Below are 15,133 nucleotides of genomic sequence, written 5' to 3'. Positions count from 1 at the left end.
TGGTGAATAGAGTACATTTTCTTTCCCTCTTTTTTTTTTTTTTTTAAGAGATGGGGTCTTGCTCTGTCCCCCAGGCTGGAGTGCAGTGGCCCAATCATAGCTCACTGCAGCCTCGAACTCCTGGGCTCAAGCCATCCTCCCGTCTCCCGAGTAGGTGGGATTACAGGTGCGTGCCACTGCGCCTGGCTAGAGTACATTTCAAATGCATAAACACACCATTAACTAACTTGGGAATCATTTCAGATCAGTATAATTTGCATCCTGGGCTAACAGTAGGAATAACTAAGTTCCAGGTCCCACATCTCAAGTGACGTTTCGGAGCAGGCCTACTTCCACACCGCACCGAGAGCATCCTTTCATCAGGGAGAGGGGCTGGCCATGAGGACCACTGCTGGGCTGCTGTGGGAACATGTCGTACTGCTCAGGCTCTGCCTGGTCAGAGCGCTTTCTTTCCGCCATCGGGCCCTGCATGTACTCTGTGGGGAGCCTCTCCCTAGCGAGGGGCGTGGCCACGGTAGACTCAGCAGCAGGAGAAACCGAACTGGCCGGGATGCCCATCAGGAGCTGACCTGCCCCATCCGCGTGCAAAGTTCTGACACCAGCACCTCTGCCTGAGACAGTGTTTGGCGACGGGGCTTAAAAGAAGTAAAGTTACCATGGGGTGGGCCCTGATCCAATCTGACTGGGGTCCTTGTAGGAGAGGAGGTTAAGATACAGCCACGCACGCACAGAGACATGACCCTGTGCAGACCCGGGGGAAGGGGGGTGTCCACAGCCAAGCACAGAGGCCTCAGAAGAAACCCACAAGCCTGCCCACACCTTGACCTTGGACTTCCAGCCTCCAGAACTGTGAGGAAATACAAGTGTGGTTCAAGGCACCCAGCTTGTGGTACTTTGTTATGGCAGCCCCAGGAAACTCACACAACACCCCAACCTAACTCTGGGGACTGGCCGCTGCTTGGCAGTGCTGAGGTGGCTGCAAAGACACATACATGTGCAGAGACTTCTGGGCCTTGGCAGCTTCCTCCTTGGAGCTGTACCGGACCACGGCGTTGCCTTGAGTCAGATTCAGGTGGAATGTGATGAGAGGCCCGTGTTGCAAACACAACGTCCGCAGCGTAGAACCATCGATCTGATTGAGGAAGCACAGGGGCACGAGTGAGCTTCGCTCTGTTTCTTTCACTACATTCTTCAAAAAAAGTCTATAAAATCAGATGCACTGAACACTAGCTAAATGTCTTTCTTTAAAAGAGCTTAATAACACACGGCTTTATGATATTAACGCTGTACAACTCTGTGGCTCAGTTAAGCTCATCAGAGGAAGGAGAAAAACCCTGTCTGGAAGCTGCTCTCCTTTCACCAGAGCACATCATGCAGAACCTTTAGTTTGCAGATGGCGCCAGGGCTTGGCTGCTGACAGTGGGCTTGGGAGCTGTGCAGGTCGGCATAGCTGGGACCCCGGGAAGGGACTGGTTGGTGGCACAGTCTGAATTGGACAAATTACTCTTGCATGGTGGTTGTAAGACAAGCAATTCTGTTTACAGAGGCACACATTTCAGCCTTGAATGGGCAGGTAAACAATCCACCAGGAACATGGCTAACGGAGGCCTCTGGGCCACATCTGCTCACGGCTGCTGGAGCCTGATTCTGGCACCCACTTATCTCCATGTGTGCCTGTGTCACTTCTGGACCCTGAACGAGGGGACCCACCACAGACTCATCTGCATCAGGGCCAAGGGGGAACCCTTCTCAGACCATGCTCGCTGACACCGTGGGCGCTGCTGCCCGTACCTGGGGTGTGAGGTTTCGAAGAACGAGCCAGCTGCTTGTTCTTCCTGAGGTGTCGGTGCTCCACGCAGAACCTGCACAAGCCCGGAGGAAGAACTCGTTGGCAAGGCCCCACGCTCTCCAGATAGCGAAGCCCCTTCCCCAGTCGCTCAGCCCGCCTGAAGTGTGCGGCAGCACAGACCAGCTCTGTGCTCTAGGACAGCCTTTCTCAACCTATGAAATCCCGTATTACCTTTCGATAAACTGAAACCTTGGAATCCCCGCAGACGCCCTTGCCCACCGTCCTGCGAGAACCGGACTTGCTGGACATTCCTCCAGCCTGGGAGACCTGTGCCCCCTTCCCGTGCCTGAGGGGTGTGCGGGCTCACCTCTGCGTGCCCCTGGCCCCATACAGAACCGATGCTCTATGATTCTACCGGTTACTAAAACAAAGCAAACCCACGAGAGCTGCTATTAAAAGGCTGAAAAAGAGTTATTTTCAAATCTCCTGTAGCTGATTTAAGTCTTTAGTCTCTTTTTGTTTTTAGGGGCAATGGGCCCTGTCGGCACCCTTGTGATTTGATCCTGCCCAGGCTCTCATGTGCTGGGTCGTTGGGGAGGCCCTGGGCCCTTGATGCCCACTCGTCATTCCCAGGTGGGAAGACCTTGGGTCAACTCCAGGACAGAGGTGGAAAATCTTCAGTTTCTTGAATTCCCAGTACGTTGCTTTCATCCCTAAGGTTTAGCCCGTGGCAACTGAAGGAAGCCTACAGAACTGTAATGTTCTGATAAGAATTGCAGTTTTCAAATTGGTGGGGTTTGTTTTGGTTTTGGCCTGGAAAGCCCTTATGTTCTGATGAAATCTTGTGGAGAAGCAAATATAGAAAGCAGAAATTAAGACCCTTGTGCTGGCTGGTGGGGGACTGAGGTTGGGGAGCCCAGAAGGCGTACACTGGCCTCCCCGAGGGCCCAGGGTACAGCAACAGCACTGCTGAGGATGAGGCTGGCCAGCGTGGGCCCTTGATGGGTGCTGGGACTGCCTGGGACCCTCTGGCCCAAAGCAGACCTGCCGTGGCCAGCACACCCAGGGCTGATCTGAAAGCGCCGCTCACCTGGCCAACGCCTGCGAAGTCTGGGGTGGCCTCGGCTCCCTCCCGACCCCTCTCAGGCTCCCAGGATGGAGGCGGGTCTTTAGCACGCCCCAAGGATAGCTAAGCAGCGGAGGAGCACAGAACTTACCAGAGGAGTAGGAGCTAGTCCAGCCGAGGGGGCTGGCGCCCCAGGTGGAGGAAGGCTTGGGATTGGTTAACCCTGGAGGTGGCCTCGTGGGTGCAGTAGTGTTTCTGGGCACCTTCCACAGTTCATGAGACAGAGAGGCTTGTGTGTGGGAGGCTGGGCCAGAGGACCACGTTGATTTAATGTCTGACAGTTTACCTAGAAAGGCAGAGAAATGGAGCAAATGCATTCTTGAGACAAAGAAGAAAAGTCCAAGTCACTGGCGTGTTTGGGGAGCCACACAGAGTGCCTCGCACACCAGCAGACTCAAACTGCGTGATAAAAACAGAAACACCACGTAAGCTCGAAGGGAGACCCATGCGCTCTAATTTCTGCTCACAGACACAGTCTGCATGTGTTCAGTGTAGACTTTGCCAGTATTTCTCACACTTCATCAACTTGCTAGATGTACCTGACACAACTCTGCCATCAAGAAAATAGCATTTTCAAAGTTCAGTGTTAAAGCTAACTTACAACATAACAAATCAGTCAAGGTCAAAAGCATCACACACACATATCCTTCCTTGTGCTATTCCTCTGAGGGTGCGTCCCCTTTGGAAGCTGTGCTCCTTCTGACCCAGCCACACGTCCCCATTTACTACTGTTCTCTTGCAAAGCTCCCAGGTGCTCTCCGTACAGCACACCGTGCAGGACGGATGTGGCCCAGCCGCCCTGAGCTGAGAGGTTCAGCACCCTGGCATGTTGGTTGGGAAGCACTGTTTCAAGGCCCTTTGGGAAAAATACAAACCAAAAACCTCTAACACCCACCAGCCCCGGCCCTCTAGTAAGTGAGGGCTCAGTGGGCAGGAGCAGAACCCCGGACGCCCGCTTCCGCTGGCCTCGTGGCCCGTGCAGACAGGGCTGCAGTCCCGTGCACTCCTGTGCCCTCTGCAAGGACCAGGCCACACAAATGTGAGTCCAAACCCACCTCGGGGGCCTCCAAGCCTGGTGCCCAGAGTTGACTTCGACTTCAAAATGAACACTCATCTTAGAAAAGATGTCATTGATCAAAAAAATAAAAATGCCACGAAAAGCTGCCATAGCTTTAGGAAAGATGACTTTACTTTGCCCTTTCTCTTTAGCCAAATGATCACGAAAGTACTAAAGGTCTAAATACAACCCCTTCGTAAACATTAGAGGAAATAAAAATAATCTGGACGCTCATTTTGTTTTTGTAAATAACACGCTGAACTACATCAAAACTACTGTCTTCCCTCAGTACTGGTGTTGAAAGAATCCCTACAGCATTCTTACACTGGTTTTAAAACAATCTGGATGAGGAGGTGCAATGGAATACAGAAATATATTTGAAGAAATTTATAAATAATAAACCCTCCTTATTTAAGTTCTATATCTATTAACAAATATGTTACACATTTTGTTTGAGTGTATGTGCCTATATCTCTTTATATCTTTTGTCTTAAAAATTTCACATTCAAATTCCTCTGAAATTTTTATGACAAACAATTCTGAATTCTTTTCTAAGCCTGAAAGACATTTCTTATTTGAAAGACCTGTAATATGGAAATACTTCAGATATTACATTTATCCAAGAAATGGAAAACAGTCACGCTCTGGGTGCTGGGAGTTAATAATGAGACCTGCTGTGGTCTCCTCCAGCCCTCGTGCCAGACTCAGCAGCGAATTCCAAGCAGCTGCTGCCTCTGCAGTTTTGAAAACCCTGCACACCCCCTGCCGTGTAGCCATGGGGAGGAAGGGGGAAGGCAGCAGATCCACAGTCATGGGACCCTCATGACCCCCTGGAGGACACACCATCACTTCCACTCTTTCTCGAGGAAGCACATGTGCCCAAGGCACCGCGGCTGTTCCCAGGCAAAGTCCACGCCTGTTCTCCATCACGCCGCACGGCCGCCCAGCTCAGGGAGCAGACAGACACCAGGAGACGCCGGGGCCTGTCAGAGTTTCCTCTGGGGAAGGAAGGAAAACGCCACCTGCAAGTGGAGAGGCCATCGCGTACCTGCAGCACTAGGTGCGGATGCAATGCTGCTGAAAGAGCTGCTGTAGCCGGAGGCACTGAGCGGCCAGGCACTCGAGGAAGGCAGCGTGGCATTCTGAGATGACGGTGGGGAGGACCCTGCAGAACCAAACATGGCACTAAGCAAGCGGGCGGCGGTGTGCGGGTTGGCAGCTCTAACTTTGGGGCGTGACGATCGTAACAACCAAGGATGAATCTTTCCCTCAGCTGCCGTTTTGGATAGAAGCCTCAAAATGAAGTGTGCCGTGGGAAGGAAGACATAGGCACGTCTCTGACTCCGAGTCCCCGTGGCAGTTCTTCTAACTTGGGTGTCCCATTAGCTCCATTCATATGTCTCTTTCTCTCTTTTAAAATATTTTAGAGCTAGAGTCTCACTATGTTGCCCAGGCTGGTCTCAAACTTCCGGGCTCAAGTGGCCCTCCCACCTCAGGATCCCAAGCAGCTGGGACTATAGACAGGTGCCACTGTGCCTGGTTCCATTTCTTTTGTAACAGAGGAATAATGAAAAGACATCTGTCTTATTAACTGTGTATATGAACTTGAGTTATTCTATCCCTAAAATTGCAGTTTTCTATTTTGAGGAAAGCTTGTCCCTGCACCTGGGAGACTCAGGGGGCATATGGGCCATCCTTACGACACCTTGATTCCTTGTGAAAAAGCTCGGCCCCATGCTGTTTGGTTTGTTTTTTTGAAGTCACTCTCCCTTTCAACTCCGTGAAGAAAGCAAGAAGCTGGGGAAGAATCAGGATGCAGTAATGGTGACAGTTTGGGTGAGAGCACAATGGAAACAAAGCTCTCCTTAGTGGGACAACGACCCCACCAGTGTGTGGATGCCGGCTGGTGGAGGGGACACGGGCACAGTCTGGCTGTTGCATTCATTACCAAACACAGAATCTGATGGCTTCCGTGCACTGAACAACCTCAGGGGTGTCCTTCACCTAGACTACCAGGCATGTGGCATCTCCTAGACTCGTGCAGTGTGCAGTCTGCGCAGCTGTCTGCAGCTGCCCTGCTGTAAGCAACCTTCTTAGAATGAGGGCACCAGAGTTGCTGAAAGTTAAAAGTTACTTGTAATCTACAGGTCTTCAATTTTAAAAGGGGCCAGCTCTACTGACATCCCAAGCTACTTCCTGAATGCTCTTCCTTCATTTACCAGCAGATATAATGAACCTCAGATCCCAGGGTTATAGACTGTTAACCCTACACAGTATTTCTTTTATAATTAACAATAGGGTATTCAAATTTTAACAGTGTTCTAGTTTTGAAATTTTTAGTTGCAATAGTGAAATGTGTCCCATAAGATTACAGTTAATTTTCCTTTCTCACTGGAGTGCTTATATCAGTGTGTTATAAAATAGCAAGACTGCCTTTTACTGTTCTGGTTAATATTCACTTCATGAGGGTTAAAACTATAAATAACATACAAACAAATACTGGGCTAACATAAATTTTTAATACAAATCAGAACTTAATGCCAATGGCAATAAATAAAAAGCAAAAAAAGGAAATTAAAAACGCACATCCAATATACTCAATAAAAGAAAACACAATTCCATGATAAAAATATGTAAAGCAAATGAGCCAACATCAAGAAAGCTGCGGCTGTTTCTCACTGTTGTCCTTCTATGGCACTTTTCCTTACTTTTTTTCTCTTTGTACTTTCTATCATGCGGGTCACTCAGTGACACAAAGGCCCGTGGCCAGGTCCCTGTGCTAGGTGTGGGTCTGCAGAGCCGAGGCTGGCAGCTGCCCAGGGGCAGGCGCCGCATGGTGTGCCAGCAGGGACGGCCAGCAGGGTCTGGCCACTGCTACGGTGCTATTGTTTCTGGCGAGCAACCTCCACACGAAGGGATGTTCCTTGTACTCCCCCCGCCCCTCTCATCTCTCTCAGTACCAAACCCTAACCACAGGGGCACCAGAGTGGAGGAGCGAAGGTTTCCCAGCACTTGGGTTGGTCACAGGTGGAGGAGGGGCCTGGCACATGCAGCCTGAGCTGACCCCCAGTGACCACCAGTGTCCACCTTCCTGTGCCAAGGCAGGCTCAGGACCCGCCTCAGACACACAGCATTCACACGACCCAAAATGCCAAGTCCCTCAGAGGTCATACAACGTCCATGCGGAGCTTCGAGCCACCAGGTTGGGTGGCAGCTGACCTCTTTAACCCCAGAGTTGGAGATTCCATTCTCTCGCCTGGACCAGCACAGTCTGCACCCCACTTTTCTACAATCCTCAGAATGTACTGACCAGCTTGCCCTGCCCTGGCACAACCCTGCTGCCGTGCGGGGCGTCTCATGCAGGGAGGGCTGGGTCTCTGACTCTGGCTTGCCCCTTGCTGTCCTGTGCTGGCTCCCTTTCCCGTACCACTCACCTGTCCCCAACAGCAGAAACACCCACAACACCCCTGCTCCAAGACGCAGCTGCATCAAACCGGAAACGCACAGTGGAGGAAGGAACGGGAGCGTAATCTGCACTCACACTGGCTCTCTAGCCGAGCCACAGACACGCTGAGAAGCTATCGCTTTGAAGGACCACAGAAGCAAACACATGGTTCCAACAGGTCATGTTTCAAGTGGGAAGCCTAAAGTAATGTTTTGGGGACTATCCAACTGGCCTTATCAGTGCCATGTACCTATGGTCACCTAGTTACCACATAACAGAATGCTGTGATAAGATTTCATCAGAGAGGACACTTCCATGAAAACACGATCTATTAATAAATCCGGCAAAACACCCCAAATCCATCTCCACTTTCCACATATGCACTGCCTGGTATCTTCTTACACTGCTTTTGAGGGTAAGAAGAGGCCAACTGTGCCTTATGCCACCGCACCTCGCAGCCCCTCTCCTCACCTCCACTCTTGAGGAGGTAGCGGTTGACATCCTGGATGGTGGTATTGATGGTAGGACCAGTGGGGACACTGCCAGGAGTGACGTCAGGGTCATTCTCAGGATCGATATTCTGAAGTCCTTTCCATGGAACTCCAGGATGGAATTCTGTTTACAGAAACCAAGACAAGAAGCCACATATCAGAGGACCTGCACATTGCTTCATGACATTTTGAAAGGTTTTTTTCCCCCGTTTGTAGAAATTTTTATAATCTGCTAATTAAGAGGCAGACTTTAGACTTTCTTTCATTAAAATAATCAATCCTTTGGAACAAACTAGAACCAGGTATTATAGCTACCACATTAAGATAGTTTCCATACAGGGTCTGAACAATTTTACCAGATAGTATATAGTGCTCCCTCCCCACAAACCCCTTCCACTCCTTATACTGAACTAAGGGAATACAGGAAAACACCTGATGCTGACCATACCCCAAACTGATCTAACAAATGGATTTCTAATGAAAATGCCAAAGCCATGGGCTTAATGCTTCCAGAATCCTTAGCTCACATTCTGGTTCCTCTCAGACCTGATCACTCTCCCCAGCACGTTCTGACCTGCTGTTGCACAGAGGTGCTGCATGGTCTTACCTGGGGGCCAGTTGATGCTGGAGCCATTTGAGATTTTATCACTGTCAGATTTGGCACGTGACCAGCTATGGGGAACAGCTACAGGAGGACTGGCTGGTGACTCACTGTTCTGGATTAAATCGTACCGGCCATAGGAGTCGTCAATGGAGGACTTAACTGGAGGCCCAATGCTCAGACCTCCAGGGATAGCACCTACAAGGCCAACAGGAAGTGAAGAATTGAGTGAACCCACTCCACGCCAGGCACCAGGACACCCTGCCAGCCTTCCTGTCCAGGTCTAAAGCCTTGCCCTCTTCAGAGTTACATGAATTGTAAGCTTGGTTTGTCTAGGATTCTCCAAGAATCAGTAACTTTGTCCTTGAAAGACCAAAACCCTTGAAGAACCGTTTTAGTTTAAGCTGGAAATCTTTATAGAACGCATATCCATAGCACGGGAAGCTGCCCATAAAAACCTTTCTGGGGACAACTTGTGAGTCTTTGTGGTTAGCTGTCAAATTTGCTAATCACAAATTTGTGTTGTTGTCTCTATGTCCTTCCCTCCCTTTGCTCTGCTGCCCTCACTGTGGAAGAACAAACTGGGCGTTAAATTCATATGGACCAAACCAGTCTGCCACAGGCAACAGAGCTCTCTCCTGCCAAAGAAGTGTCAGATATCGTGATGATTTTCCATAAATAAACCATTAGAAACAATTTTTTCTTTTTAGAATCGTCTATATTGAGAAAATGATATAACCTATTACGTTTCCTTTGCTGTTTATTTTACCGGGAATTTCATAGTTAAATTTAATGCTTAACAGTGAGATTATCTGTGTGGTTAGTATTTTTGTTTTTTCTTCCTTTCTAAGCATTTGATTTTCTATTTGTCTCTTATCATTTCACTGAAAAAACTTTCCAGTAGACTCAATCGTTTTGTTGACAAATACAGATATAAATAAAAAGCATACAGGCTATGAGCTATATGCTTGCTGCTCTTAGGCATTTTTAATTACTTCTGGGTTTGTAGCTAAGATCTGATGGTTGGGATTCAAGACATTTGATGCATTCGGGAAGTCTGACTAGCTGAGACCTTATGTATCTGTACTAGGACAGAGTATGTTTTATGCAGCTTTCAGACTGAGTTCTTAGAAACGCAGAGCGTGCTATGCAGCAGGTCGATCTGTTAATGAGCCGCTCTAACCCCCGCTGTGGGCACCCGGCCAGGACCCACCGTGCTTGCCAGGGTTCTGATCCAGGGGAGAAGCAGCACTGGACAAGTTATCCATGGAGTTGGGGTGTGTCCACTGAGGGAGGCGGGACTGGGACTGAGACGGGTCCTTCACCGACAAGCCACCGGTCATGTCTATGCTGTTGACATTCACGTTTGGGTTCAGTCCAGCTAAAAACAGAGATGCTGTTAGGATGCGCCCACTCCTCTCAATGATGCCGTTCTGAAGTTCTCCTAGGGGAGACTTCACGGCCAAACACTTTACCTGTAACTTTTAGTGCTGATGAAAAAACAATTTTTGTCTTTTTAACAGGTATTTCTAGGCGTATTATTCCTAAATTAAGGTGAAAATGCTAATAGTCTTTACTTAAGGAAGGCCCATGATTCTCCTCATTTTGCTTGTTTCAGTCCTAAATAAACATGGTCCTGAGGCTTCTCAATCAGAGTCCACAGAAAAATAGAACAAATCCACATAATTAGGAAAATCTTTTCTGATTTTGGGATATCTTATGGAAACTCACCAGACTAAAAAAAAGCTTTCAGAGTTCTAAACTACCACCTATAGAGCAAGCTGGTAAGGATAATTCAATTCTACCTTTAGCGAATTAACTTTATAAAAGTCTGTTCTTAAGAAGTTTATGAATTAAATATCAAACTATTTTTAAGGAATTGAACTATTTCAGAGTATGGGTGCTGCTATCTGCCCCCAGCTGTAATGGCAAGCTGATGCTCTTGGGTTCGTTTCTCTGCCAGGGACCCACACCATGCTAGGTTAATAGAGAAAGATGAGGAGGAGGATGGTGATAAAAAGCTGGCAGTAAACAGTTCCTCATGGGGACACCAGTGAGCAGTGGGACAGACACCCAGTTGGACGGAGTAACCAACAGAGATGCAACCTGGTATTGCAGATCATTTTCTAACAGCTGCAGTTCCCGTACCATGTACATACATCCATACTGTATGTCCACATGTGCTGTATGGTACGTAAGCAAAGTGAACTTTTACTACTAAGCAAGGTACTGAGCATTTTGGTTCTTTACATCAGGGACTGCAAATTCAAATGCCTACAGGAGCCAAGTGGGCACAGTGGGGACCATGGCAAACTAGATAGTATCAAAATAAGCAGGTGCCCTAGGGCAGCCAGTTACTGCCATATGGAACACAGACCCACTGTGGCCTGGCCATTTTTAAGAGAAGCCAGAAGCCATTTTTTGCATGTTGGTAATTAACATATGCACACATACACAGTGTACAGACCTAATAAAACACCTTTCCAAGTCTGATACTGGCAAGGGGCCACCTAGTTGCAATCTTTGCTTTATAGGATATCTTCATTTCTACTTGTACAGATCCAGTCAGGTGAGGTGATAACAAGGTCACGGCTTTAGCCTGGCCTTCAGAGCTCTCCAAATTGCACAATTTGGCCCTAAACCATCTCTTCCAACTTCCCCTCTGGTTTTCGTGATCCCTCCACAAGTCAGCTCGGCTGGCCTGGCCCTGGCCACCATGCCCTAGAGTATGCCAGCCCCCTTTCTTTTCTGCTCCTGTAGGCAGCTTCCTCTTTATTTTTTGAAATTCTACTAGTTTGTTTGAGGTTCAAGCTTAAATCCCATTCTCTGATTTTTCTTTTGCCACCTAAGCAATGTTTGCTTTATAAGTCTGCCCTTGAGGAGTTTATGAATTAAATATCACTGGGCATCAAGGTTATTTTTTCCTGTTTATACAATGATCTTCCCATACAGACAATAAACTCCAGGAGGCAAGAGACTAAGGAGAGGCTGACCATGGGAGACAGAAGGTGGGTGGGGTCTTGGGCTGCTGGCTTCTTTATGTGAGTTGCTTAGTGTTTAATAGACTCTTCAACATAGGTGCAGCTGCAGAGAAGTGCTAAGAGCCAACAAGACAGGCAATCTTACAGGTGATGTTTCCTACACTACATTAGCTATTTGTTTCTAATACATTTGTAACTTTAATGTGAATATTATAAAATATTATCGAAATTATCTTCCATCCAATTTTGAAGATTCACTGCAAGAATTCTTTCATTTGTACTATGAAAAAAACCTTAAGAGTAAAGATTATCATACTTTATTCTCCAAATACAGGTTAAGAGGACAGATGAATACTACGAAGCTGAAGCTAAAGATAATAGATGCAATGGAATTTGTTTCTGAAAAAATTTCTATGTTAAGTAGTTGACATTTTACAAAGTGTTTGCTATGTGCTAGGCACTATTTAAGACTTTTATGTATTAACTCATTTAATATTTAATAAAACCCTATGGGTAAATATTTCTACTTTATAGATGGGGAAATTGAGGCAAACTGCAGTTAGGAAAGTTATACAAGTTAGTAGTAAGCCAGTCAGTGGTAAGTTGGGGCTCACATCTAGGCAGTCTGATATCCAAGTCAGGTCTTAAGTATTAATACTAGATGCTTCTTAAACACAAAGGGCACTAATGGATGGGGCATAATAAAAGGAAAAGATAATCCAGTTTAGTGTTTACCCATTTCATATTGAAGACATACCAGGTTTATTATATGCCAAGTAGAAAGCGTTTGTATGATCAAAATAGGCCACTCTTTGCAGAGACATCTGGCAGTGTTATGGAAACACTATTATCACTCAAGTGGCCTTTGCCCTTTTGGATGTATTTCAGAGATGTATTTAGAGACTCCCTTGTCCTGTGTCTACAACAGCAGACACAACACAAGCCTGACGTGCTTTCACCAGCTTCTGGATTTTTATCGCAGTTAGTCCATGGAGAATCAGCGTACTGAACTATACTGCTGAGGACATTGCTTCCATACTGTCTCCAGTTATGTAACCTGCACCTCTCCTGGCTAGCCTGACCTGGAGGGTGGGTACCAAGCCTTCTACTGACCTTCGAGCTTTATGTGCTGAGCGTGCTCCTACAAGTTAGATGTTCAATGCATATGTGTTGATTTGGTTGATTATGCAAATCACATTCTACATTACAAGAGTTCTGTGAACACCAATTGCTTTTTAAGAAGTGCTTGATTTACGTAAATCTGAATACTTTTACTGGAAAACCATTACTAACTCTTCTCTGTGGCTGAGGCTAGAGGCCAGTGGCTGGTAAAGAACACTACAGAGTAAACCAGGAATGGAGCAAACTGCAGATTTGACAATGGAAATGAGATTTTAGGGATTTTCACTAGTTCTATTTTAAAAGATTTTATATTGAAAGTATTACGGTGGTAGCAAAACTCTTGCTCTGCCAAAGGCAGTTGGTGTTGCTCCATTATTAAGAAGCCTTGAGACACCTGTTCTCTGATTTTGTCTGAGGCTGCACATCCACCATGCTGTTTCTGCACTGGCCAGTCATCCTGACGCTGAAGTGCAGTCTTGGTCACCCCACATGGACTCCAGGCACCTCCTCCACCTGGTGTGGCTGTTTAAGGCCACGGGAGACTCACCGAGAGGGTAAGGAGCAAAGGTGTTGGGTGAAGACTGCTGCTCTTTGGTCTGCAGGTCAGGTAGGCCGGGAGCCTGGGGGTGAGGGGGGAAGCTGTCCATGGCCGATTTGCCTGCAGAGGGGTGCAGAGACAGGTGCGGCGGGGGCGGCGGCGGGGGCGGCTGCTTCACGAGCAGGGCCTGGGCCAGCTGGCGCTGGTGCTGCTGGATCTGCTGCTGCAGATTAGTGATTGTGCGCGCAACCTGGCAGGCAGAGACACACACGTGCTTCAGCCAGGTGGGTGGGACGTGACACTCACAACTTGTCTTGGGGCCAAGTGTGTTTTACACTGTGTCTATGCTGAGGCCACTACAGCTGGGCCAACCTCCTCCCAAACCTAGCTGATCCCAGGACTTTTTAAAGGAGCGGCTTGGCTAGAGAAAAATCAATGACATCCTAATAGCTCATCAATTAGCATCTCTTCTATCAGGAAAAATTATAGCTACTGTCAAAAATCAACCTGGGCAACACGTACTTGCTGCTCCTGTTGTCTCATGGGTCCGGAAACATTACGCTGGGCCTGTAACATCTGCTGCTGGATTTGTAAACGTTGGTATGCCTGTTGACAGAAAGAAAAGAGTTGAAATATTATAAGAAAGCCATCAATAAATGGTTGAACTTCCTAACATTAGTTAAAAAATAAAAAAAGGGAAATTGGCCATGATTCTTGGTCTCCTAACCATACTGTTGTTTAAGCATATTGTGGAAGGGAGGCACACAGCGTTTTTAAAAGATAAGTGTCTTGCCAAAACTTTCTTTTTTTTGAGACAAAGTCTTGCTCTATCACCCCAGCTAGAGTCTAGAGTGCAGTGGTGTCATCATAGCTCACTGCAACCTCAAACTCCTGGGCTCAAGTGGTCCTCCTGCCTCAGCCTCCCAAGCAGCTGGGACTACAGACATGTCCCCTGTGCCTGGCTAATTTTTCTATTTTTGGTAAAGACATGGTCTCGCTCTTGCTCAGGCTGGTCTCAAACTCTTGACCTCAAGCGATTCTCCCGCCTTGGCCTCCCAGAGTGCTGGGATCACAGACATGAGCCACCGTGCCCAGCCCTAAAACTTTTTAAAAACCTACATTTTTTTTTTTTTTTTTTTTTTGAGACGGAGTCTTGCTCTGTTGCCCGGGCTAGAGTGAGTGCCGTGGCGTCAGCCTAGCTCACAGCAACCTCAAACTCCTGGGCTTAAGCAATCCTACTGCCTCAGCCTCCCGAGTAGCTGGGACTATAGGCATGCGCCACCATGCGCATCCAGCTAATTTTTTGTATATATATTTTTAGTTCTCCAGATAATTTTTATTTCTATTTTTAGTAGAGACGGGGTCTCAGCTCAGGCTGGTCTCGAACTCCTGACCTCGAGCGATCCACCCGCCTCGGCCTCCCAGAGTGCTAGGATTACAGGCGTGAGCCACCGCGCCCGGCCTAAAAACCTACATTTTTAGTCAATACCCCTGCTTAGTGTTGGTAATGAGGTCTGTCGCAAATATTTTCCAGTTAATGAAGACAGCAAAATTCTCTGCTCTATTCACATAAACTAAAAATGAAAAAAAAAATTATTCTTATAACGATAAAGACTAAAAGTTCAGAATGGCCCAGACAGTGTGGCAGAACACCGGTAACAGGCTGTCCCAAGCGATCCAAGCCATATTAAACAGCTCTTAGTATTTGGAGGCCGAGTGATTTTTCATTAATATCATGGGAACCAAAGCTGAGCGAGAACCTGAAATACAGATTTGTGGGCCCTTTTGTCACATAAACCTGCTACCTACTAAGTTGGCTCAAACGATGACAATATTCTTCTGCATCCTGATAGAGAAGGTTGGATCATTTGATTGTTTGAAAATGTTAGTTGAATATCATAAATTTTTTCTTACAAGGATTTTTGGTGATATTCTTGGCAAAAAGACTTATTAAAATAGAATATAATTAAAAGTAGAGATTGT

At 47.2% G+C, this 15,133-nt stretch overlaps 1 protein-coding gene across 9 annotated transcripts in view; it reads right to left on the bottom strand.

Moving 5' to 3' along the window:
- Positions 1–15,133, bottom strand: part of TNRC6C (trinucleotide repeat containing adaptor 6C) — an 85,474-nt gene that overhangs the window by 3,060 nt on the left and 67,281 nt on the right. For 5 of the 9 annotated variants that reach the window (XM_045569549.1, XM_045569551.1, XM_045569550.1 and 2 more), the window contains 9 exons: positions 13,673–13,756; positions 13,160–13,400; positions 9,723–9,890; positions 8,516–8,707; positions 7,889–8,032; positions 5,021–5,137; positions 3,007–3,201; positions 1,792–1,862; positions 993–1,132 (listed from right to left, as the gene is read on the bottom strand). In XM_045569549.1, the coding sequence (XP_045425505.1) occupies positions 993–1,132; positions 1,792–1,862; positions 3,007–3,201; positions 5,021–5,137; positions 7,889–8,032; positions 8,516–8,707; positions 9,723–9,890; positions 13,160–13,400; positions 13,673–13,756 (1,352 nt within the window). The remainder of the gene's footprint in view (positions 1–992; positions 1,133–1,791; positions 1,863–3,006; positions 3,202–5,020; positions 5,138–7,888; positions 8,033–8,515; positions 8,708–9,722; positions 9,891–13,159; positions 13,401–13,672; positions 13,757–15,133) is intronic. The other 4 variants (XM_045569553.1, XM_045569555.1, XM_045569554.1 and 1 more) reach the window with 1 other exon arrangement.

The sequence above is a fragment of the Lemur catta genome, chromosome 15 (genome assembly GCF_020740605.2).
Source record: "Lemur catta isolate mLemCat1 chromosome 15, mLemCat1.pri, whole genome shotgun sequence".
Classification (NCBI taxonomy): Eukaryota; Metazoa; Chordata; class Mammalia; order Primates; family Lemuridae; genus Lemur; species Lemur catta.
Note: the sequence above shows the minus strand (reverse complement) of the source record. Positions and strands in the feature narration are given on the sequence as shown.